General features: G+C 46.7%; 1 protein-coding gene across 1 annotated transcript; it reads left to right on the plus strand.

Moving 5' to 3' along the window:
• Window positions 1-5517: 5517 nt before the first annotated feature.
• Window positions 5518-21308, plus strand: LOC147180147 (macrophage mannose receptor 1-like). Its single transcript, XM_086069334.1, has 26 exons — window positions 5518-5685; window positions 7633-7850; window positions 7919-8028; window positions 8218-8315; window positions 8383-8445; window positions 8538-8693; window positions 11963-12039; window positions 12398-12511; window positions 16102-16225; window positions 16291-16329; window positions 16407-16577; window positions 17154-17273; window positions 17350-17466; window positions 17535-17567; window positions 17629-17775; window positions 17961-18104; window positions 18282-18416; window positions 18498-18646; window positions 19002-19125; window positions 19208-19262; window positions 19329-19395; window positions 20130-20263; window positions 20437-20480; window positions 20562-20735; window positions 20833-20987; window positions 21059-21308. Exons 1-26 carry the CDS (start codon window positions 5634-5636, stop codon window positions 21161-21163), a joined length of 2925 nt encoding a protein of 974 aa, XP_085925460.1. The 5' UTR covers window positions 5518-5633; the 3' UTR covers window positions 21164-21308.
• Window positions 21309-22945: the final 1637 nt, after the last annotated feature.

Consider the following 22945-nt stretch of genomic DNA (forward strand, 5'->3'; position numbering starts at 1 on the left):
TCCAGCATCTGGCACATATCCCGTTTTAAAAATGCAAAACTGCTTGATGATGAAGACCACCTATTTTTGGTAAATTAACTTTAGCACATTAGCCCATCAATGGCGGGAGCTACTTCTGCCGCGAGCGCTCGACACTTGTCTCGAGCTTCTACTTGGAGCTGTTGGAAAATCGTTCTTTGTTTTCCCGTGTTCATAATGTTGATTATCAAACTCAGACAATGAGATCGGTGAAATCAGGATTTATTTTTACATAAGCTTATGGACACATGAGATCGGCTGAACGCCGCCATTCTTCTCCCTCATGTGTAACGCTCCTTCCCCAGATCCAGGCACTAGTATCCTTCCGTGACTCTTCAAACCCCTCCCCGTCTTCTTCTGCCAATCCACTCCTTCTCAGACAGTCACATGATACATCAATACGCGTCACCGAAATGCTCCCCCTCACTCACAAGATACAGATTTACGTTGTTTTCAGACCAAGAAGAGATGTCACCAAACCCCCCTCCTGCTCAACTAGTTGTAAAATACAAAGGAATCTATTTAACACATTCGCTTCAACCCCCCCACCCCAACTTGAATTCTCACACAGAGACATTCTGAGTAAATTAAAGCAGTTATGTCCACTTCTAAATAGTAATATTATAAATCAAACAGTTATAATTAAATTAAGTCACTAAAGAGCGTAACATCACTAATTAACAGCCAAGTAAAGCTAGTAAATATTTATGACCACCCGCCAAAATGAATTTTAACCCGCATCTGGCCGGTGTTCATTTTAGAGCCACTGTATATATGCATATGTGTGTGTGCGTCTACTCTATATTTGTATATCATTGCTGTCCTGTGAAAAAGACGTTTTCATTTTTAGGCCGCTGGCTGCTCTCTGGTAGCGATCCTTCTTGGCGACACGGCTTGTTTCACGGCGCGCTTTATAGTCTGGAATATATGGTGGAAGTGTTTTTCACAGGACAGCGACTTTATGTATATGTATGTCTGTATGTAATAATTGTTTTTGTTTAAAAAATGAGGTTGCTGATGTATCCAGTTCGAGTGAGGATTCATCAGCAGAGGAATATGTTTCAGATTCTCACAGTATTTCGGACACTTCCTATATTGAACCTCTTTCAGAAATCCAAAGGTAATCCAGGAATCAGATATGAGAAAACTGCTCATCCTTTAAGATGAGAGGTATTCATGTTTTGAAGAATAAAATGTTCATTGACTCTTTTGCATCTGGTTTCATGTCTAGCTTATCCATTCCAAAGCTGTACTTGACCAAAAAACCTGTTCACATAAGAAGCATTGTTTTATTAACATACCAGTTTCAGTCGGTCCTAAAATTTGAAGTTGTCACATGGTGCTCAAGGATCAGGTATGACTTTGCATTTCACAGTTTTGTTATGCACAACAATGTGTCCTCATGTCAGGTAAGTCATTACACATCAATGTCATTTTAGTTTGTGTAAAGTCCGAATGCCAGAACTTGTGTTGGGGGGGATATTTGGTTTCCTTTTAACAGGTGTCTGCTCTCTCGGGTTTGTTGGGATAGACCTGACATGACCTCTCCCAAAAACTGATGATGGCTTTCAGTACATTCTAACTGCCACTGATTATTTTTCCAAGTGGGTTGAGGCCTTTCCTCTAAAAACCAAAAACAGCTTCAGAAGTGGCATAACAGATCTGTTTCATTGTTTATAGACATGGCTGCCACCCCAAAAAATCCGTCTGACCAAGGAAGAGAATTTGTGAATGAAGTATGTGAATGATGTAAATGATTTTCACATTTGGAAATTGTTCTTACACTACTCACAAAAAGTTAGGGATATTTGGCTTTCAGGTGAAATTTATAGCTAGTGTAAAAAGTTGACGCTACAAGTCAAGGTTTCGCATGACCGATGTGAGCCGATCGTAGCGACTCTGTGCCGGAACGGGTTTATCGTGGGCGAGTAGCAGAAGAGTAGGAAGAGGGCTGGTGGCGGCCAAGGGGAACGACGCCAGCCACAAGGAGGTGGGCGATAAGAGTCAGTGACGAGCTGTTTGTCCGGTACCGAGTCCTCCAGGCGGGCCACATGGCCAAGCAGCTATAGTCGTCGTCTCCTGATGATGGTCAAGACAGGTGTGGCATAGACATCGGCATTGTTAACGAAGTGATACCAACAGATACCAAAGATGAAGCGCAGGCAGCGCCTATGGAACGCGTCAACACGGCGTTCGGCAGCTGCCAGGAGTGTCCAGGATTCGCTGGCGTAGAGGAGAACGGGAATAATAAGAGCGTTGAGGAGACAGTTTGGTGTGTAAACGGATGGAGGAGCTTAGCCAGACCCTGGAGAGTCTACCGAATGCACTGCGGGCCAGTTGAAGGTGGCGGAGTATCTCGGGTTCGCAGGAGATACTCAAGGCAAATTTCGACCGGAGGTACACAAACTCCTTGACGACCCCAACCTCTTGGCTTAACGTTAGCGAGGGTCACTTGCTGCGGCATCGCCAGCGAGTCGGACAGAGATTGTATTTTTGTCTTGGCCCAGCTGATCGTCAGCCCTAATGGGGACACCTCTTCCGAGAATTTCACCAGTGCATCTGAGAGAGTATCCAGGAGGGAAGCGAGAATTACAATGTCATCGGCGTTGTCCGAATCGGTTTGGGTTGAGTGAAGGCGGACACCTGCTTCCAGACAGCGAGCAAGGGACGAGCTGACCCAGTAGTCCACGACAACGTTGAACAGATTAGGGGCGACGACGCAGCCTTGGCGCACACCTGAATTAATGCGTATTGGCTCCAAATTTAGACTGTCTGCTCGAATCGTACATGTTGTATCCGTGTACAAGTCCCGCAGGATGGTATTTTAATTTCCGAGGGATTTTGATGCTCTGTAGCAGGAGCCAGAGGGCTTCGCGGTCAAGCGAGTCAAACACCGCCTTCAGATCAATGAATGCAGCAAGGAGAGGCTGTTGGTAATCTCTCCTCTGCTCGGCTAGGGTCCGAAGGGCGAGGATGCAGTCTGCTCTTGAGCGTTTGGGTGTGAAGCCGGCTTGTTGTGGGCGGCACTAAGAGACGAGGTATGGCAGAAGACGTCTGAGGATCACTGATGTTATGACTTTGAAAGGGATGGACAGGAGGGTGATAGGGCGATAGCTGGCAGGGTTCCTCTTGTCTGCCTTGTTCTTATAGGAGACCATGATGCCGGTCCTCCACTCTTTCGGGATGTGCTCGGCTGCCCAGAGCGCGACAGAGATCATGCTGCCGTGGGGCAGGGGACACCAGTGATGCCTTCAACATCTCACTAGTAATCCGGTCAGCTCCCAGTGCGCGGCCCAACAGGAGATTCTTGATGACACTCTCAATTTCGTCATTGGACGGGGGGATCTAGCGAGATGGTATCCGTTTTTCCGTCCCTGCACTGGCGAATTGCTGAAGGGAAGCGGAGGGTTGCGGCGCTGGCTTATTGAGGGCTACTGAGTAGTGCTCACGCCATTTCTCCAGCTTTGCGGAGGCTTTGTTTATGATGGAGCCGTCAAGACCGAGGAGTGGAGAGGACTGCTACCATAGGCCGGCGTCGCACTGTTTCCTGATGTTCAAGAAGGCCGATCTTGTGTTGCCTCTATGGAGGTTTTCTTCTGCTGCCCTCGCGATGTTGCTCAGCCAGGACGCCTTGTCCCTTCTGAGGCTTCTCCTGCGTTGAAAATTCAGGGTCCTATAGAAGTGGGTGTTGCCCTGGAGCCTCTCCTCGACACCTCTTCACAAGGAATATACTGGAGAACGGAGTTTGTCGTTGTCTGGAGGGCGGGCGGAGTTGACTACAGGTGTCGAGCGACGGTGGTGCAGGCGTAAGGTCGCGGCAAGGAGGCGATGGTCAGTGTGTCCAGTGATATCATATCATGAAAGTAGAGCATTGAAGTAGAAGGATGCACTCATCTCAATTAATTGAAACAAAAGTTAACAACAATGGTGGGTACACCACAACAAAAAATGTAAACGTCTCAATAACTGGTCATGTGCCCTTGGGCATCAATTACAGCTTGACGATGATGTCTTTTGCCCTTCACAAGGCAACTCAGTGCTGAGGCATGGCAGACCCTCAGGTCATTGAGGTTGTGGGGTGCAGAGTTTCCAGCCTCTACATGGCAACTCAGCTGATCCCACAGGTTTTCAATAGGATTCAAGTCTTTTCACAGGTGTCTGCTCTCTCAGGTTTGGTGGGATAGACCTGACATGACCTCTCCCAAAAACTGATGATGGCTTTCAATACATTCTCACTGCCACTGATTATTTTTCCAAGTGGATTGAGGCCTTTCCTCTAAAAACCACAAACAGCTTCAGAAGTGGCATAACAGATCTGTTCCATTGTTTATAGACATGGCTGCCACCCCAAAAAATCTGTCTGACCAAGGAAGAGAATTTGTGAAGGTTGTAAATGATTTTCACATTCGGAAATTGTTCTTACACTACTCACAAAAAGTTAGGGATATTTGTCTTTCAGGTGAAATGTATAGATAATGTAAAAAGTTGCTTGTGAATTTTGCCGTTAAGCTCCTCGTTGGAGAACAGCAACTTACAGGAACATTTAACAGTCGGACATGTGCATTGAAAAGCTTCGAGAAGGTCACATTAAGTTCACCTGGAAAGGTTTCAATGCATTTTAGGCTCGTCCTGAAATTTCACCTGAAAGCCAAATATCCTAACTTTTTGTGAGTAGTCGATATACATTTGATCTATTATGCTGTTTCAGCTCAACAACGACCTCTGTGCCATCCTGGGCATTGAAAGGAGTGTCACAGCTGCATATCCTCACCCTCAAACGAATGGCCTGGATGAAAAAACTAATGACAACATAAAACGGCAAGTCGTTTATTTCCAACCTCGTACCGACACCTGTACCTCTCTCTATACCCGAAACATTTTTCTCATATACACACAAATACTCACTCTCCACACACTGAACTCTCAGCACTCCCTTTTATCGAACACGTACAGTTGTGTGTCCACAATTCAGTAAATGGTTAAGCTCCTGCTCAGAAGTAACAGTAAGTTGGTGCTTTCACATTTATATTTTGAATTGTACTCTTGTACTTCTTATAGCTCTTACAAAAAGGGTGACTGAGCGGCAGGGCAACTGAGATGTGTTCTTGGATCCAGCATTATTTGCATTAAGATCCAAGACTAACACAACCACAAAGCACTCCCCTTTTTCATTGACCTATGGGAGGGAGGCAATTTTCCCCTCTGAAATTGCCATACAGGTGCCGATGAGTATGTTTTTTTTTAAAGACTATAGAAAATGTTGTAATGGCTTATTTATCATTAGTTTTATCAGATAGCAGTTTGCTTGTTTTATTTAATCTCACTCAGCTTTTAAAGGCTGTAAAGGCCCTGACTAATTTTCACTTTGTATAGTGTTGTTTCAAAGTAAATAAAGTTGATTGGCGCTGAACTCTGTGTGCGTCAGATGTGACGTGGGTGACGTCACGCCCGTCACCACACTGCGGCCTTTTAATCTACGACAGTTGACGTGTCCACTCGCAGAACCACTCGAGCCTTGAGCTGCGTGCGTGCTCGCGTGCTCGCGCGCGTGCGTCGGAATCTCCTCTCTGGTGGCCTGCCGGCATCGGGCAGGACTGCTTCTTCCTTCCTTGACGATGAGGACGAGGACGCCGGCCGCGCTCCTGATGCTCGTCCTGTTTTGTACAGGTGAGGTGAGATTCACTTTAGAGGAAATCACTCACGTGGAGCCTGCTCGTGGTGCTAACTTTGGACCTGTCGTTTTTTTCACATCCACTCGCGTGCTCTTGGAATCCATTTGGAGGGTTCGGAGTTCGATTCAGACAACTTCATTTATCCCACAAGGGGCAATTCATTTGTAGCTTCCCAGTCTGCACACCCATGTACAATCAGTCCATTAACGGATAAGTGAATGAGCAGCATACATCAAGACACACATCAAAGCATGGGACCCTAAATAATAAGAACAATAAAAACTGTTGAAGAAATAATTCACTCAATTATTCCTTTAGAATGTAAAATAACAATCATTTAAAATGAGCATGGTCTGCGTTTAGGAGCTTAATAGCAGAGGGAATAAAGGACTTTGAATACTGATTGGTTTTCCTTTGGGGCACTTTATAACGTCTGCCTGGAGGCATAAGAGAGAATTCCTGAGATGGGACATGATCATTTTGGCTAATAATTCTTCTTGCTAGCTTAGCTACTTGGTCTTCCCAAATTGTGCCCAAGTCTCTCTGACAAGCTCCAATAATCTTGGAACACGCTTTGACAATGCTGTTTAAGATATTCTTGTCTGTGTCAAACACACGCCGCCTACTCTAAGGCAAACTTCAAAATAAAGCTGGCCAAATAATACATTGACACCAATGCAACAGCCTTGCCGGATTTGACTTTGAAGTCTGCCTACATGGTGGCGTGAACGCGAGCTTGACTACTTCCCTTTGACATTTTGGCCTGCATTATCGACGTTTTTATTGAAATTACATATTTTCTACCACCATTATCGTAATGCCACCCCGACAGTATATTAAATAGCTAATTTAGGACACGAAGAAACCACAAGTTAATTACGCCGTCATTGCACGATATGGTACAATTCTCCGGCGTTTGTAATCCATTCTCCCTGTTTAAACGAAGGGAATGTGCCTTAAATTGCACTTGGATGTATTTTTCATTCTTAAAAACAAATAAATGGAACTTTGCCTTCATTTATAATTATTTTATAAAACACTAGCTTTAAAAAATAAAATATTCAAAATGTCCAATATGACCATTTGGATTTTAGGAACACAACTTCAAGTGCAATATAACTTAAGGCAGGATACCTTGTTATTTTATACAGCACCATGTATAAAAAAAAGAAAAGTATGCATCTCGTCTTATATTGCACTTAAAGTTGTGTTGCTACATTTTGAGTATTATTTTTTTTTTTGAATAATGGGCAAAAGTATTTTTTAAAATTCGGACAAAGTTCTATTGATCTGATTTCAGTTTGCTTGCAACCATTGTTTAACGGCTTTCAGCCGACTTTCAGCCGACTTTCAGCCGACTTACAGCCGACTTACAGCCGACTTTCAGCCGACTTTCAGCCGACTTTCAGCTGACTTTCAGCCGACTTTCAGCCGACTTTCAGCCTTAAGTGCCAAAACGACAGGTACTTTTTAACTGTCCTAATGGAGTTTTTAGGCAAAAAAACAAAAACACCATTGCAAAGCTCGAGAAGACGGAAGTGTATGCTTGTAAACCTCCGTTCACTCTTCCCAATTTCCAGACAGAAAAGGAAGATCCAAACGGACTTAAAAGAGGCTAAAATGGAAACATTTCTTTCATTTATTTTGTCAATATCCTGAAACCGAGGGAACGGACAGAAGCAATCACGAGGCTTGCCAGCGGACGTACGTGTAACCAAACTAATGGAGTGACGGCCATTTATGAACCTGCTTCTATCCCCAAATGACCCCCTCAGCGATGGAGCTGGAATCGAAAATGCTTTCGAACCAAACATACTTGTAGGCTAAATGCTACAAGCATAGCATTCTCCCCCTTCCCCATAATGCCATGGGGTGTATTGACTTGTGCATGCGCAAGGCAATTGTGCTAATATGTCAGAATAATCTCCAAAAATGTCACCAGCCGATGGGAGGTCAACATGCGATATGGCCAACGGGTGGGACCGGCACGGCTCCAGCTGCTACAAGAAGATGAAGGCCTTCAACGGTTGGCTGGGGGCCCGTCACCACTGCGTCTGGGAAGGCGGCGACCTGGTCTCCATCACCTCGGCGGACCAGGAAACCTTCGTCAAGGAGCAAATGGGCTACGAAACGCTGTTCTGGATCGGACTCTCCAATCTGGTGAGACGGAAGCGCAAGAGTCTACTCTCTGCTGGTATGCCATTGACAACCGGGATTGGTCTCCACAGAAATGCGACAGGGCCTGGTGTCAATATGAAGCGGGAAGAGAGACTCTGACGTGGTCCAACGCCCGCGTAACGGCGACCTACGCCAACTGGGCCGGAGGTCATGTCGGAAGGTAAGAAGCTCACTTCTTGGCGTCCTTTGATTGTCAGGCGGGACAACATCAAGATTTTGGAACCCGTTTCCAAAATGTGACAAGGAAGAAAAAGGCTTTTGTTGACTTTTCATCAGAAAGGAGAGAAAAGTCTCCAATTTGTCCCGTTTGTCAGATGCGTGTCTCGCTTTCCACCACTTCTCCTGACAGCTCCAAAGCTGAGTCCTGCACGTACGTCCTCAATGGCAGTTGGAGACACGGCCTGTGCACATTCCGGTTGACGTACATGTGCGAGCGGTCGCTGAACGGTAAACCTGCATGTCCGCCATGTTGACTTTGAAAGGAGAAAAGTGCAATCGTGTCGTCTTCCTGCAGACTGCCCGGACGGACGGATGTGTTCCTACAAAGACTACGGTTACGGTTACAATCGAGTGGACAGTGCGTCTCGGCAACGCTTTTTTTATTTACATTTTTTATACTTGCACCGTCTCGTCACGGTTTTCTAACCAAAAGTTTGTTTGTGGCTTCAGCTTTCGACTGCAACCCTGGCGGCTTCCTGTACGGTGACTCTTGCTATTATGTTGGGGACTCGCGTAAAACTTGGCAGGCAGCTGAGGACTTTTGCCAAGCACGGAAAGGTCACCTGGCCAGTGTCCACTCAGAGCATGAGGCTAAGTTCTTGTCTGGTGAGTGTCAACCGACCAACCGACCGACCGACCAACCAACCGATGATGCCAGCTGTAGTCCCACAATGCTTCACAGCATTCATGGGCGCAGATGGCATTGTGGAGGATGGGGGGGTTTAAGGTTGGATTTGGTGCAAGCCAGTGGTGTAATCCAGGGTATACGCGGGTATATCCATTTCTTTTTCAGTCAGTATTGAGTATAGCCGCTTGTAATTCCCCCCGTGATGCACACCGTTCAGCCATGGCCTACCGCCCCCTGCCGACACTGATTAGATTGGCTAACTTTTGGCATGAGGACTGATGAGCCAATCAGAGGCAGAGTAGGGCGGGTCATGTCCAGGAAAACTATCCTTCAACAGTGACCCAGAAATGTGGCTCAGGTGAACTGATTTGCCCTCGTACACGGGATACTTGATCATGTTCCTGGGATGGACGCTGCCGGTTACACACTAACCAAATGCTCTAGTTAAGTTTAACAGTTGCTATAGGCTGGTACTTGGTTTTGAAGTATCGGTCAATTAAAACACAAGAATGGGGACAAATAGTTGAAGATTCCGCACAAAACAGTACTGAAGTCTCACAACAGTTTTTCACTATTTTTGTTGATTATTCACTAGGGCTGGGACGATCCACTTCTGTCACGATCCAATCGGGATCCTGGTAAATGTGGGATCATCATCCTGCCAGGATGGCCCATTTTTCACTCAAACTCAAATTCAGGAAAGTGATATTAGCATGCATTTTCAATTTCATCTGCAGCCATGCTTTATACATTGCATTTTAAGCTGCACCTACTTTGTGTGGGGCATTCCAGGGAACCACAGATTACAGGGGGTGGGAGGGAATCTGTTTGTGTTTTGGATTTTCCTAGTGTTTGTTCTCTTTCTTTCTTTCTTTTTTATGTGTTGCATTCAAAGTATGAAAGGTGAAATCAAGATTTGATGGATTGATTGATCCTTCCATCTGTTTTGGAAATTCAGGGGGAAAAACAAATTGCAAGACATGTTGATCATGGACACTTGGAAGTTGTAACGCACCTGTCTTGTTCTGAGCGTGGCTTTCCCATGGATCAAGAGCGGGGCGCCTCGCCGTTGGGCTGGTGCTGTGGCAGGCCGATTTGACCTCCTGGCGAATGCCGGTGCAGACGACCCGTTCCCTCGCGTGCAGCCCACGTCGCGGCTGCTGAGGTGGCCGCCTCCAAGCCTCTCCCGCGGAGTTGAAATGTATTACTAAAGCGGCGGCTGTCGGTGAAGGACCGTATATTCAAGCCGCGGCCCCAGGGGACCACTTTGAAACCTGGACGCTGGCGAATCCCTCACACCGCCGACTGCCTCGCTGACCACCTGCTGAATTTAAGCACATTACTAAAAGGAGAGGAAAAGAAACTGACCAATAGCAGTGAGTGAAGAAGGAAAGCGCCGTTTGTCTTTGTTTGAGTTGCCTCTAAACTGCGGTGGCGCAATGCTGCTCCCCCTCTGGGATTGGCAGATTAACATATAGCTGGCTACTTGTAATGCAGCCTCGCTGCACGGCGGATGCGCTGCGCCTGCACGGCAATGTATGCTATCAATTAAGTATCGCGATACCACTTAATGGATCGATACTGCCGATCGTGTGAGCAAGTATCGCGATGTATTGCCAAACGATATTTTGTCCCAGCCCTATTATTCACTAAATATGGTCATTTCTTTTATAACATATACTTTGTTTGCCTCATGATAAATACATTTGACATGATTTCAGGTTGCTTGTGTTATCAAACTGTCCTTAACAAGTCATGATGACTTCATTATTGTGAGCAAGTACAAATAACAGATTTTTAATTCTTACATGTCATTGTTTTTAAAAGAAAGCCAATTGAGAGTATACCCACTTCACCACTGGTGCAAGCTCTTAATTCCAACTCTCAGTGGAACTTGAACATAGCGTCGCACACTGTAAAAAATGAGGTGTAAGGCCGAGTCACTCTCACGATCCAAGATTGACAACCTCCACAGACCGAAACGGCAAACGGCCTTTCCTCTTCTTCGCTCACATTTGCATGTAATAATGAACCAACTGGTTTTCATTTTTAGATCATCAACTTTTTTTTCTCCTTTTTCTTTTGACTTAAACTGCTTGTCAGCAAACTATTTTCCTCTGAAACTGAGATTTTAGACAAATCTCTCCCCATCGATTTTGGTCAATGGAACTAAAGTGACGTCAGACCCACAATAGCGATTTTGTCGGCTAAATAAATAGCACAGTTGAGTAAGCCTGGTTTGTTAATACGTGATCAGTAGGAACGGCAAATCAGTCAGGCCGTCAGCATCAAAGTGTGCACAGTCCATCAATCCATTTTCGGAACCGCTAATCCTCACGAGGGTCGCGCTGAAGCCTACCGCAGCTGTCCACGGACTGTAGTGTTGGCGCCTTTGTAAAGTAATCAGACAGCTGGAGCACTTTGCCGCTGCTAGCTAGCGCGGCTAGCTTGCTGCTTGCTGTTGGTAGCTCGCTGTTAGATAGCAGTCGCCGCTAAACGCTGGCAACAAAGCGCCGTACAATATAACGTCATCATAATTATGTCTTAGCGCTCTCAACTGGAGCTTGAACATGACTTCAGGACTAAGCTGTGTTACTGACGTCTGTCGCAACAGTTTGGGGCATTTCTATTGCCGTTGTTCACAAACTCTGAATAGACGAGCACGTCGTCAGCCCTTATACCGCGACGACATGCTTTCGGAAACAACTTCAAAATAAAAGCGCTGCAATGCATTGATCTACTTATACTACGTGGTAAGGTAAGGTTTATTTTGAAATTGGGTTTCTCTCAGCGTTAGCCCCGTGTACTGTCATTCATACTGCCGTTAGCTTGACTATGAATATCTTGCCGCGTGTCCGAGGCAGAAATGACGAGGACTCGTTACAGCTGTATTATTAATAATTGTTTTTGTACAATTATGCCAACTTTGCAATTGTGGAGGGTAATATACCAAATCGTAATTGAATTTCGATTAATTGCACAGCCCTAGTGGAGGCAAACGCAAAGTTACGTCGTGGCCTTCAAGTTCGGTCTATGGAGGACAGTTTCGTCACGTACTGTATGACTAAAGTTGATCAAGTGCAGTTGTTTTTTAATGATTATTGTATAGCCCAAATTTCAAGTATGACAGAATTGCGTAATAGGTTTTTATTATGTACACCCCCCAGCCCAGTTCCAAAATCCCATATGTGCCCCTCAAGTTGGATGCTGCTCTTTTGCTAACGCTCTTGTTGTGCTTTTCCTCAAGATCACTTTGGACCAAGTCATGCCATAGGACTCCGTAGGAACAACAGCAAGTATGAGTGGAGTGACAGATTACCTACAGTAAGTGAAATGTTTGCAGTGCTCCCAAAAAGTTGCCATTTGGCCCAAGTGAAGATGTCATATGAGAAGGTACACTTCAGTCCTTGGCTTCAAAGTGAATGTCGACGCCATGGCAGATAAGATGAGGGGATCTGAGCACACCAAATATTGTGCACTTTTTGTGAGCTTCTGTCTCAATGACTGTTGAAGATATAAAAACCCAAATTAGCTTTCCGGAACGCTAATGATCGGAGTTTTTTGTAGAATTTTTTTTGCACAAAAATGCAAGAAATGAATGTTTGAATCCAAGTCTTGCTCTTCCGCTCGCTGGGAGGTGTTTCCGATTTGTTCAATAATTCAATTTGTTCACTCGTTTCAGTTGAAGGTGGCAGGCAGGTTATGGCCCCTCCTCCTTAAATATTGCGGACCATATCATTCCGTAGGACTCCGTAGGAACAACAGCAACTATGAGTGGAGTGACGGAACACCTACTGTAAGTGAACTTTTGCCCATTAAATAATAATATTAAAAAATCAACTCAATGTCGTTTTAGGATATGATGGGATAGGAACACAACTTTAAGTGCAACAAGAAGCAGATACATTTATAGTTTATACCTGGTCCATGTAAAAAATAACAAGGTATTAATGGATTAAAGTTGTTTTCCTAGAATTTGAATGTCAATATTTGACAAATAAAGACAAAGTTCTGTTATTTTATTCTTCCCATGGGCTCACCACCGGTGGGAGGGGCCAAAGGGGTCGGATGCAGAGTGGGTTGAGCGGCAGCCAAGGGCGGGGACTTAGGCGGACCGCAGTTCAATGATCGACCTTTTGTAGACTTTGTCATCAGATTTGTGGCCGCATGTTTTGGACACTCGGGTGAAGAGAGGGGCGGAGCTGTCAACTGATCACCACCTGGTGATGTGTTGGCTCCGATGGTGGGGAAGATGCCTGTCAGACCTGGAAGACCCAAACGTATTGTGACGGTTTGCCGGTAACGTCTGGCGGAATCCCCTGTCAGAAAGAGTTTCAACGGCCACTTACGGCAGAACTTCTCCCTTGTCCCGGAGGAGGAGGGGGACATTGAGTCAGAGTGGGCCACGTTCTGCGCCTCCATTGTTGAGGCGGCCGATCGGAGCTGTTGCCGTAAGGTGGTAGGTGCCTGTCGTGGTGGCAATCCTCGAACCCGCTGGTGGACACCAGCAGTAAAGGATGCCATCAAGCTGAAGAAGGAGTCTTACCGGGCCTTATTGGCCTGTGGGACTCCGGAGGCAGCTGACAAGGTACCGGCTGGCCAAGCGGAACGCGGCTTCGGCGGTCGCTGAGGCAAAAACTCGGACATGGGAGGAGTTCAGTGAGGCCATGGAAAATGACTTCCAGACAGCTTCGAGGAAATTCTGGTCCAACATCCGGCTTCATAGGAAAGGAAAGCAGTGCACCATCAACACTCTGTATAGTGGAGATGGGGTGCTGCTGACCTCGACTCGGGACGTCGTGAATCGATGGGGAGAATACTTCGAATACCTTCTCAATTCCACTGACACGTCTTCCTTTGAGGAAGCAGAGTCTGGGGACTCTGAGGTGAGCTCTCCTATCTCTGGGTTTGAAGTCACTGAGGTGGTTGGAAAGCTCCTTGCTGGCAAGGCCCCGGGGGTGGATGAGCTCCGCCCAGAGTTCCTAAAGGCTCTGGATGTTGTGGGGCTGTCGTGGTTGACACGCTTCTGCAACATCGCGTGGACATCGGGGACGGTTCCTCTGGATTGGCAGACCCGGGTGGTGGTCCCCCTTTTTAAGAAGGGGGACCGGAGAGTGTGCTCCAAGTATAGAGGGATCACACTCCTCAGCCTCCCTGGTAAGGTCTATTCAGGGGTGCTGGAGAGGAGGGTGCGTCGGGAAGTCGAATCTCGGATTCAGGAGAAGCAGTGTGGTTTTCGTCCAGGCCGTGGAACAGTGGACCAGCTCTACACCCTCGGCAGAGTTCTCGAGGGTGCGTGGGAATTCGCCCAACCAGTCTACATGTATTTTGTGGATTTGGAGAAGTCGTTCGACCAGGACCCTCGGTGAGTCCTGTGGGGAATGCTTCGAGAGTATGGGGTACCGAGCCCCCTGATACAGGCTGTTCGGTCCTGTACGACTGGTGTCAGAGTTTGGTCCGCATTGCCGGCAGTAAGTCGGATTTGTTTCCAGTGAGGGTTGGACCAAGGCTGCCCTTTGTCTCCGATTCAGTTCATAACTTTTATAGGCAGAATTTCTAGGCACAGCCGAAGCGTTGAGGGGGTCCGGTTTGGTGGCCTCAGTATAGCATCTCTTGTTTTTTGCAGATGATGTGGTGCTGTGGCTTCATCAAGCCGTGATCTCCAACTCTCGCTGGAGCGGTTCGCAGCCGAGTGTGAAGCGGTTGGGATAAAGATCAGCACCTCCAAATCCGAGACCATGGTCCTCAGTCGGAAAATGGTGGAGTTCCCTTTCTGGGTCGGGGATGAGATCCTGCCCCAAGTGGAGGAGTTTGGGTAGCTTGGGGTCTTGTTCACGAGTGAGGGCAGGATGGAGCGGGAGATCGACAGCCGGATTGGTGCAGCGTCTGCAGTGATGCGGACTCTGTATCGGTCCGTTGTGGTGAAGAAAGAGCTGAGCCGAGAGGCGAAGCTCTCTATTTACCAGTCGATCTACGTTCCTACACTCACCTATGGTCGCGGGGCCCGTGACCAAAATAACAAGATCCCAGATACAAACAGCCGAAATGAGCTTCCGCCGTAGGGTGTCCGGGCTCTCCCTTAGAGATAGGGTGAGAAGCTCGGTCATCCGGAAGGGACTCAGAGTCATCTGGTTCGGATGCCTCCTGGACGCCTCCCTGGAGAGGTGTTCCGGGCATGTCCCACCAGCGGGAGTCCCCGGGGACGACCCAGGACACATTGGACAGACTATGTCTCTCGGCTGGCCTTGGAACGCCTTGGGATCTCGCTGGTGGAGCTGGTTGAAGTAGCTGGGGACAGGTTAGTCTGGACTTCTCTCCTAAAGCTGCTGCCCCTGCGACCCAACCTCGGATAAGCGGCAGAAGATGGAATGGATGGATAGATGGAAAGTTCTATGACGTTTTTTTTATTTATTTTTTTTATAATGAAAAAGACAAAGTGCAATTTAAGGCACATTCCCTTCCTTTAAACATGGAGAGTGAAATACAAGGTAGCATAGGCCCAGGATATTGAAAAAGTAAGGAAAGCAAGCCAGTCGGTGTCACTCATTACTGTTGCCAGCCCTTTTTTGCATTTTAGGGCCACCGTACCAGCCAGGCATTAATGCTAACACTAGCTGCTAGCCACTAACGTCGGAGACTTGCAGCGTATCATACAATTGATGACGTAATTAAGTAGCGGTTTTTAGCATCCTAAATTAGCGATTAAATATACTTTGATATGTAAGCCAACACATCGAAAAAGGAAGTCAAGCTGGTGGTCACGTCGTTTTTACTGCTAAACAAAAGCCCACCAAGGCTATTGCACTGGCGTCAATGTATTGTTTGATAAAGCTTATTTTTTAAGTTAGCCTTGGTGTAGGCGGCGTGTTGCGTTGTGTATGTTTCCAGCTTCATTGGCATGTCTGGATGACGGGGTAAATCCATTATGTGCTTTGCGCTGGTGTGCCGTCATTTATTGATGCTGCCGTTAGTGTATCGATGTATTTATTGCAACAAAAAGCACAACAATATATTGCAATATCGATTTTTTCCCTTTACCCCTAGCGACGACATATATTTAAAGTGTGAAAAAGTATAAATAAAGAATTACAAAAAAAAAACCAATTACATTTCCCTTCTGGCCTTGGCAGCTCGCCACTTCAGGGACATTGCAGTCAGTGGTGAGTTCAATATGGACACCTCAGAACAAATTGTACAAAGTGTCCTACCCCGTGCACCTACAGATCTACGCTATCCGTGTAGGGTCAATATTAAATACGAATGAATATACAAGTCAGTATTCTCAAGAAAAGAATCATTAAAGTTGTTTAGGAGGAAATTCGGTGGGAAGCCATCCAGAGTGCAACATCAAATGCGCTCAAGTCACGTCTGCCATGTCGTCCACAGGACTGGATGCGTTGGTTTTTTCAAAAAAACATAGACAATCGGAAGGATTGCATAGTGCTGCATTATAATGGAGAATTTCTGGACGTCGACTGCCATATTAATTTGGCATTCATCTGTAAAAAAGGTACGTCAGAAACGCAGCCTTTGCACTTTGCTCTCTAGTATCTGATCCCTCTCGCATCCTTGCAGAAAATATCCGCAGGTCTCGTCCTCTTCTTCGGCCGCCAGGTGGGCGTCCTACCCTGCAGTCAACACGTATGCGGTCTCGGCACATGTGCCCTCAAGTGACTCGGTCTAGCTTGCAGGCTGGAGTGACAAGTGTGGCTGGTGGTGGGTGGACAACCCCTCCAACGACTTCTGCTACCTGATGGGCCGTAAGCCCACCAAGACCTGGAAGGAGGCGCGAGACGAGTGTGTCCGCCGCCGAGGCGACCTGCTCAGCATCACCGACTCACACGAGCAGGCCTTCATACAAGGTACGCTGTCTGCCCGCCCTTCCGTCCGTGTGTCTGGTCGCCATCGGCAGTGTTGGGTTAGTGTTTAGGATACCATCCAAAACAAAGTGAGGCGTGTCTCCTTCCCACATCAACATAAGTGCATTGCACCATAAAGATAACGGAAGTGAACCCCAGGAAGAGTCCTTGGAGAACCTGGGTTACCCAGAATCTTATTTCTGTATAAAAGGAAAATGGTAATAGAGATTGATAAAAATAATAATAATCCAACATTGGAGCCATTACTAAAGTTTTGGGACTCCAGCAGACCACAATGAGAGCCATTATCCACAAATGGTGGAAACCGACAACGGTAGCCAACTTTCCAAGAGTGGCTGGCTGGCCAACCGACCAAAATGACCAAAAACATCCAAAGAACTGCAGGGCTCCCAAAATTCCCGATGGCCACCCAATGATGATTGTCGTTTTTTTTTTTTTATTCCAGCAGTTTTTCTCCATGAACGTCATCTCTCACTCTCTGTTAGACGCACACACGATGCAATAAGTTGTTTGTCAGCTGCGTCAATGACTTGCTCCTATTTTGCCTTGGATCCAAAGGTCTCTTGGCATTTCTGCCGAGCGCACCCTCTCTGTGGTTGGGCGCATACATCACCATCGCTGAAGACGGCGGCAAGTGGACTGATGGATCCCCGTTTAGTTACGTCCACTTAAATGCAGGTCAGTCTAAAACCCGGCCGATGTTTGACAGCGTGGAGGAAGGGAGGAGTGTTCAGTATCTGTCGCCTCCTTCCAGATAATCCTGGTGACCCCCATGGTGGATGCTGTCTTTCCTTACTCACTGCCAACGGCCGCTGGAAAGTTGACGACTGCCAGAAAAAAAGCGGCTACATCTGCAAGAGAAGAGGAAAAGGTCAGATGTGTGACACGCGGCCGATTCTCATGGCGTGTTGATGCCCATCTTTGGCTTTTGTCCTGCAGGAAAAACTCCAGAACCTCCACGGCCTCATGACGGTAAGTCTCTTTCAATGGTGACTTGAAAAGAGACAGAAATGACAAGATGGTTCTCTCGCAGGCTTTATGGAACGCCTTGTCTGCCAGAACTCGCCCCCCAAACTCTGGTGTCTGGGTGAAGATCAGGATGAAAGGGTCATCCGCATCCAGTCGGCCTTTTACGGACGAAGGAGTGGATCCGTTTGTCCAGCCGTCGGAGGATCCAACGGTAAGATGCGAAAGTCCACGAGCAATCTTCAAGGTGCTTCGTCTTATCATGTGAGGGTTCAGTTCTTGTTATCCCAAAATGTGAACGAGTTGGAGGAGTTTGGTTTGTCAAAGACGTTCAGTTGCAACGCCGGCCGTGGTCCCGGGAACATCAACTGGGCTTAAGAGGTGTGTTGTGACTTGCAGGGAGCTGCACAGTGGAAGGAGTCCTCTCTCACTACAGGAGACATTGTGACAAGCGTCGCAAGTGCCACATTGAGCTTTTGAAGGAGAAGACCTGCCCTGCCGTCTCCAAATACCTGGAGATGGTCTACAGCTGTGAAGAGAAGGGTGGGCTTCACGTCTCACTGTCTGCTGTTGGTCTGTTGAAATGCAAAACAATCGATAAGTCTGAACAATCCCCAAAAGAAGGAATCTGCCGAGGGGCAGATGGCCAGGGCCAGACATTTATTGAATAAGGCCCTTAAGCATCTGTTTGGCACCAATATGACTTTTGGTTGTCTGCAGTGTGTCTTGACAGTCTGGGCGTCGCAAACAGAAGCATCGCAGACTGGCAGTTTAAAGCCTCCTCCTCTATGAGCGCCTTCACCCCCGAGAAAGCCCGCCTGAACGGGAAGTCCTGCTGGAAGCCGTCAGAAGATGGTATGTAGTAAATTGAGAGCTATCCCGCCTTCCGTGCTGGCAATTTGGTGTCCTGAGGGATCTAATGTCCGCCTCCTCCAGCCAACGGCAGCTGGATCCAGGTGGAACTCGATGACATGACAAAGGTTACGGGGATCGTGACCGAGGGCTGTTCTGAGTACTGGGGCTTCAAACTGGAGATGAAGCTGAGTGTTGATGGGAGAACTTGGGCTACGCACCCGGACGGGCAGGTGAGCGGGCGGCCAGTCAAGTGTTGAGTATTTAACCTCTAAACTGCTTGTTTAGGATTAATTAGCCACCACAGGGCACTCCGGTAAGAAAGAGTTGCAAGTCTTCAGTTCAACTCAACCATTTAATCAACTCAAAATGCAGCCTTATTTGCATGGGCAGATTTACAGTTTGTCGTCATTTACTACTTGCACGCTGCAGGCTGAATGATGAACGGAGGACGGAAAAACAGGAAGCGGAAATACGGCGCGGCCTTTCAAATGAAAAGCATACGTTTCACAATAAGACAACCGGTTTTCAGCCTCGTCGTCCAAACTGTTGTCATGAAATGCAAAAATGGAGATGTTCTATTTGTAGTTTATCGGCGGGGGAACTCGCGTGTTTGGCACACCCGTGTCCACAAAGTACATCCGCATTCTACCGCTGGAGGTGGGTGTTGACTTCGGCCTTCGCTTTGACATCTTAGGATGCGCGCTTGACGGTGAGCAAGACGAGACGTCACCGCTATCATTGCTGGGAAAAACAACAACAAACGTGCTTTATGTTCATCTTGTGTCCGACAGATGCGGCACCCTGCAACAGAAAGTTCAACAGCCTCCACTTCACCAATTGGAAGATGTGAGACACACTTGACACGACGTTTCATGACGAGGTTGATTTCACCCCATCCATGTCTTCTGCTAGGTTCCACTGTCCACCAGAATGTGCCAATGCCAACCACAAAGTCTTTGGAACGTTGATCTACGACGAGGTACGTGCTCGCATGACCCGCTAGTTGATTTCTTGGTGACTGCGACTTTGTGTGAGTGCAGGATAGAGATAGACCTATGTGGGGCCAATACCGATTATTGGTAGTCAGACAGGCCGATAACCAATATTTGTAGCCGATATTTATGTTCACTATTCACTTTCACTAATATTGGAATAGAAAAAAACCTCCAACGATATGCCACTTGCAAAAAGATTGGAGGTATTTTTTCCCCATCTTTGTCTATAGACTATTGCATTCACTGTAAAATAAATAAATAAATAAAATTAAAATTAAAATCCTGTTGTATTGGATTTTTTCCCCTGTTTTATTTTATATATATATATATATATATATTATAAAAAATATTCAAAAAGAAAAAAAATCTGAAAAACAGAAACACGGGGAGGAATTATTTACTGAAACGAACAATTAAAAAAAAATACTCAAACCCAACACACAATAACAGAAATTGCTTCGAATTTTATTTTTTATTTTTCCTAAGTAAACAATACTTTTCCGTACTAGACATGCATAACAAAAAGTTCAGGGACCTCCCAGAGTCATTAGTCCATCTTAAAAAGTTTAACAAAAACTGAAAATATCAATAAATGCTTCCCTGAAGTCAACGCAGTTTTAAATGAATCTATTATCAGCCATAGGATTCTTCAAAAAGGCCGACGCCGATATTCGTCAAACTGCTGAATATCCGAGCTAATAATCCTTACCTCGTACAGGACTCCAGTATCTGCGCGGCTGCAATTCACGCTGGTGTCATTCGGAACGAGGTCGGAGGAGATTGCATCGTGATGAGGGCTCCGGAACCGAAGGTCTACGAGGGCTCCACCAGGAACGGGATCACCTCCAGACAGTGAGTGGCTAACTTCTCAAGCTTTTAACAAACATGCACTAAAATGTCAAAATAATGACCAGGACATGCAGACGGCATTAGTAGGTAGCCGTTCATACGGTTTGCCAGCAAGAGGGGGCGGGGGGAGTTGATTTGGCAAGAGGCCCATCTAATTATGCCTTTCATCTCTGCAGTTACGACGGCCCGACAGCTTTGGCCTTCACATTTGCAGAAGGAGGTGAGAACTTCTAAACCATTCCTTCATGTTACCAGATCAACTCTTAGTGACTGCTAAACCCACACGGAAACTCACCTGCAGAGCGGAGATGCCCGGAACCTGACTGGGGCGAATTTGTGGGCTTCTGTTACAAAACTTTTGAGGACAAAAAGACGTGGGCCCATGCCCAACACGCCTGCAGGGGTCTTGGTGCCGAACTGGTGTCCATCCGCTCCAAGGTGGAGCAGGCGTGGGTGAAAAGGGCCTCCAATTTGGGTGAGCATCCCAAGATTCAACTCTGTAGAACTACCAGATAGGTGGAATATCTGAGAACCGGATGAGAGATCTGTTCAATCCCATCCGTCCTTTGCAGACATCAGCGACATGTGGATCGGACTCAACGACCTGGTAGATCTGGGCAGATTCTTGTGGTCAGACCGCCAAAACGTGACCTTCACCCACTGGGCCCCGGGAGAACCCAACAACCGTGTCGGCCTCGCCGAGGACTGCGTGGCCATGTCGCGAAGGGTGCGTGCAGGAAGGAGCAGTTGGAAGAACACCCGCACCATTCACTGAAATGGATCTCTGGTGTCTTTCAGACTGGAAGATGGAAGCAGATGTCCTGCGCGCAAGTCAACGGCTTCATGTGCAAGATGGCCACAGCGCATTATGGAATTAGTCAACATGTTGATTTAACAAAATGAAATTCAAATGAAAACGCGTAAAAAAACAAAAAGGGCGATGTTGTCCTTGTTTTAAAAAACAACCCCTAGCAACAACCACCCTTTCCTGGATCTTCACAGAAGAAAGAAAACAAAGAGTCTGGAAATAAATGATCACATAACTCTCTGGCAGTCTGGGTTCTTCGCAGAAAAAAAAAGTCTGGAAAAAATAAATACAAACAAAATAACTGTCTGGGAGTGTGGGATCTTCACAGAACAAAAAGTTTGGCAATAAATAAATACAAATCTAATAACTCTCTCAGAAAAATAAAGTCTATAGAAAATTTAATTTTTGTTGTGCCGTGCACAATCTTACCAGGTCAAAGTTGAACTTCTCAGAGCAGAACCTCTTACTTAAATGACGAATATGCATTCTCTTTGGGTTCCAGTAGGCTTGTAGACGCCGTCGTTTGCCACTCTCTCATCAACTTCCCTGTGAAGATCACAAAGCAAGCAGACTGAGAAACACAGTTGATTTGATTGTATTTGGTTTATATTATGAAACTAAGAATAAAAGTTTATATTTCATTTGTATACTGTGGTGATATTTTCTTTAAATCGGAATTACTCATTCAAGTTAGAAAAGCTTGCGCCACTATTCTTAACTCTTTGACCGCCATAAACGTTATAAAACGTTTAGCATAAACCTACGGAAGGGCGCCGAGGACGTTAACTCTTTGACTGCCATAAACGTTATAAAACGTTTAGCATAAACCTAGGGAAGGGCGCCGAGGACGTTAAAAGATGTCCCCTATGTTTTTGTTTTTTTTTTTCAAAAACGGGTGCAGGAAAGCCTTGGGCAGCTGTGCTGAAAGAATCAGGCTGATCTGATTAGTCAAAGACTCGTTTTGGCCCCTAGAGGGCAGCGATGACTCTCTTTGCACAAGGTTGGATGGGCCGCCCACCGTGGGCGTCAGTAGAAGACGTGAGGCGGAGCTAGAGTGTTGAGGAGACAATGGCTGATCCAAGCCACAATGGCTAGACCAAGCAACCGGTTACAAGCAGCTCACGCTTGAGCATTTTTTTCAAAGACGGAAAGCATCAATCAATACTAAAAAGCGCATTGATGTCAACGATGATGATGACAACGAGCTCTACGCCAAAGTTGGAAGCTTTGGCCTGTTACTATCACGTAGTAAGCCTCACCGGCTACGCGCGGCTAGCGCGGCTAGCGCTGCTAAGGCCGGAAAACGCGCACAATAGCCGGCCGGGTACTTCTACACAATCGGACATTCGATCGGGCGATGGAGAGTTGGCATCGACCAATGCAGATTGATTATGATGATGAAGATGACAACGAGCTCTACGCCAAAGTTGGAAGCTTTGGCGTGACTGTTATGAACAAGTAGTAAGCCTCATCGGCAAAGCGCGGCTAGCGCGGCTAGCGCTGCTAAGGCCGGAAAACGCGGAGCTGCACAAGCGGACATTCGATCGGACAATGAAGAGTACCCCGAGTCCAATGCATATTCATCGGAGGAGCGGGTACAGTCTGATCACGGAGAAGACACTGTTTCTGGACTACGATGCCACCATGAATGGAGTGGATAAAATGGATCAGAATATCTCCTACCAACCCGGTATAGCAACTGAAGGACACGGGGAAGCGAGACGTAACACCACCGTAACGTAACCGTAGCATGATCCTGATATTAGACGTGATGACACACTGCAGTATATACTTGCTATTCCCCGGAAAAAAACGGCCTGCAAGAAAGTGGCACACGCGAAGAGGCAATCTGTTGTGCAAATGCTGTTACGTCTCTT

This window comes from Leptonotus elevatus, chromosome 2 (assembly GCF_054856555.1).
Source record: "Leptonotus elevatus isolate MCC_2025b chromosome 2, RoL_Lele_1.0, whole genome shotgun sequence".
NCBI classification, from domain to species: Eukaryota; Metazoa; Chordata; class Actinopteri; order Syngnathiformes; family Syngnathidae; genus Leptonotus; species Leptonotus elevatus.

Bases quoted from the DNA above. Each gene is read 5' to 3' on its own strand.
- LOC147180147 (XM_086069334.1), top strand. From the start codon at position 5,634: ATGAGGACGAGGACGCCGGCCGCGCTCCTGATGCTCGTCCTGTTTTGT. The intron at 17,776-17,960 runs GTAAGATGCGAA...TGTGACTTGCAG, and splicing joins AGCCGTCGGAGGATCCAACG to GGAGCTGCACAGTGGAAGGA. The intron at 19,263-19,328 runs GTGAGACACACT...GTCTTCTGCTAG, and splicing joins CACTTCACCAATTGGAAGAT to GTTCCACTGTCCACCAGAAT.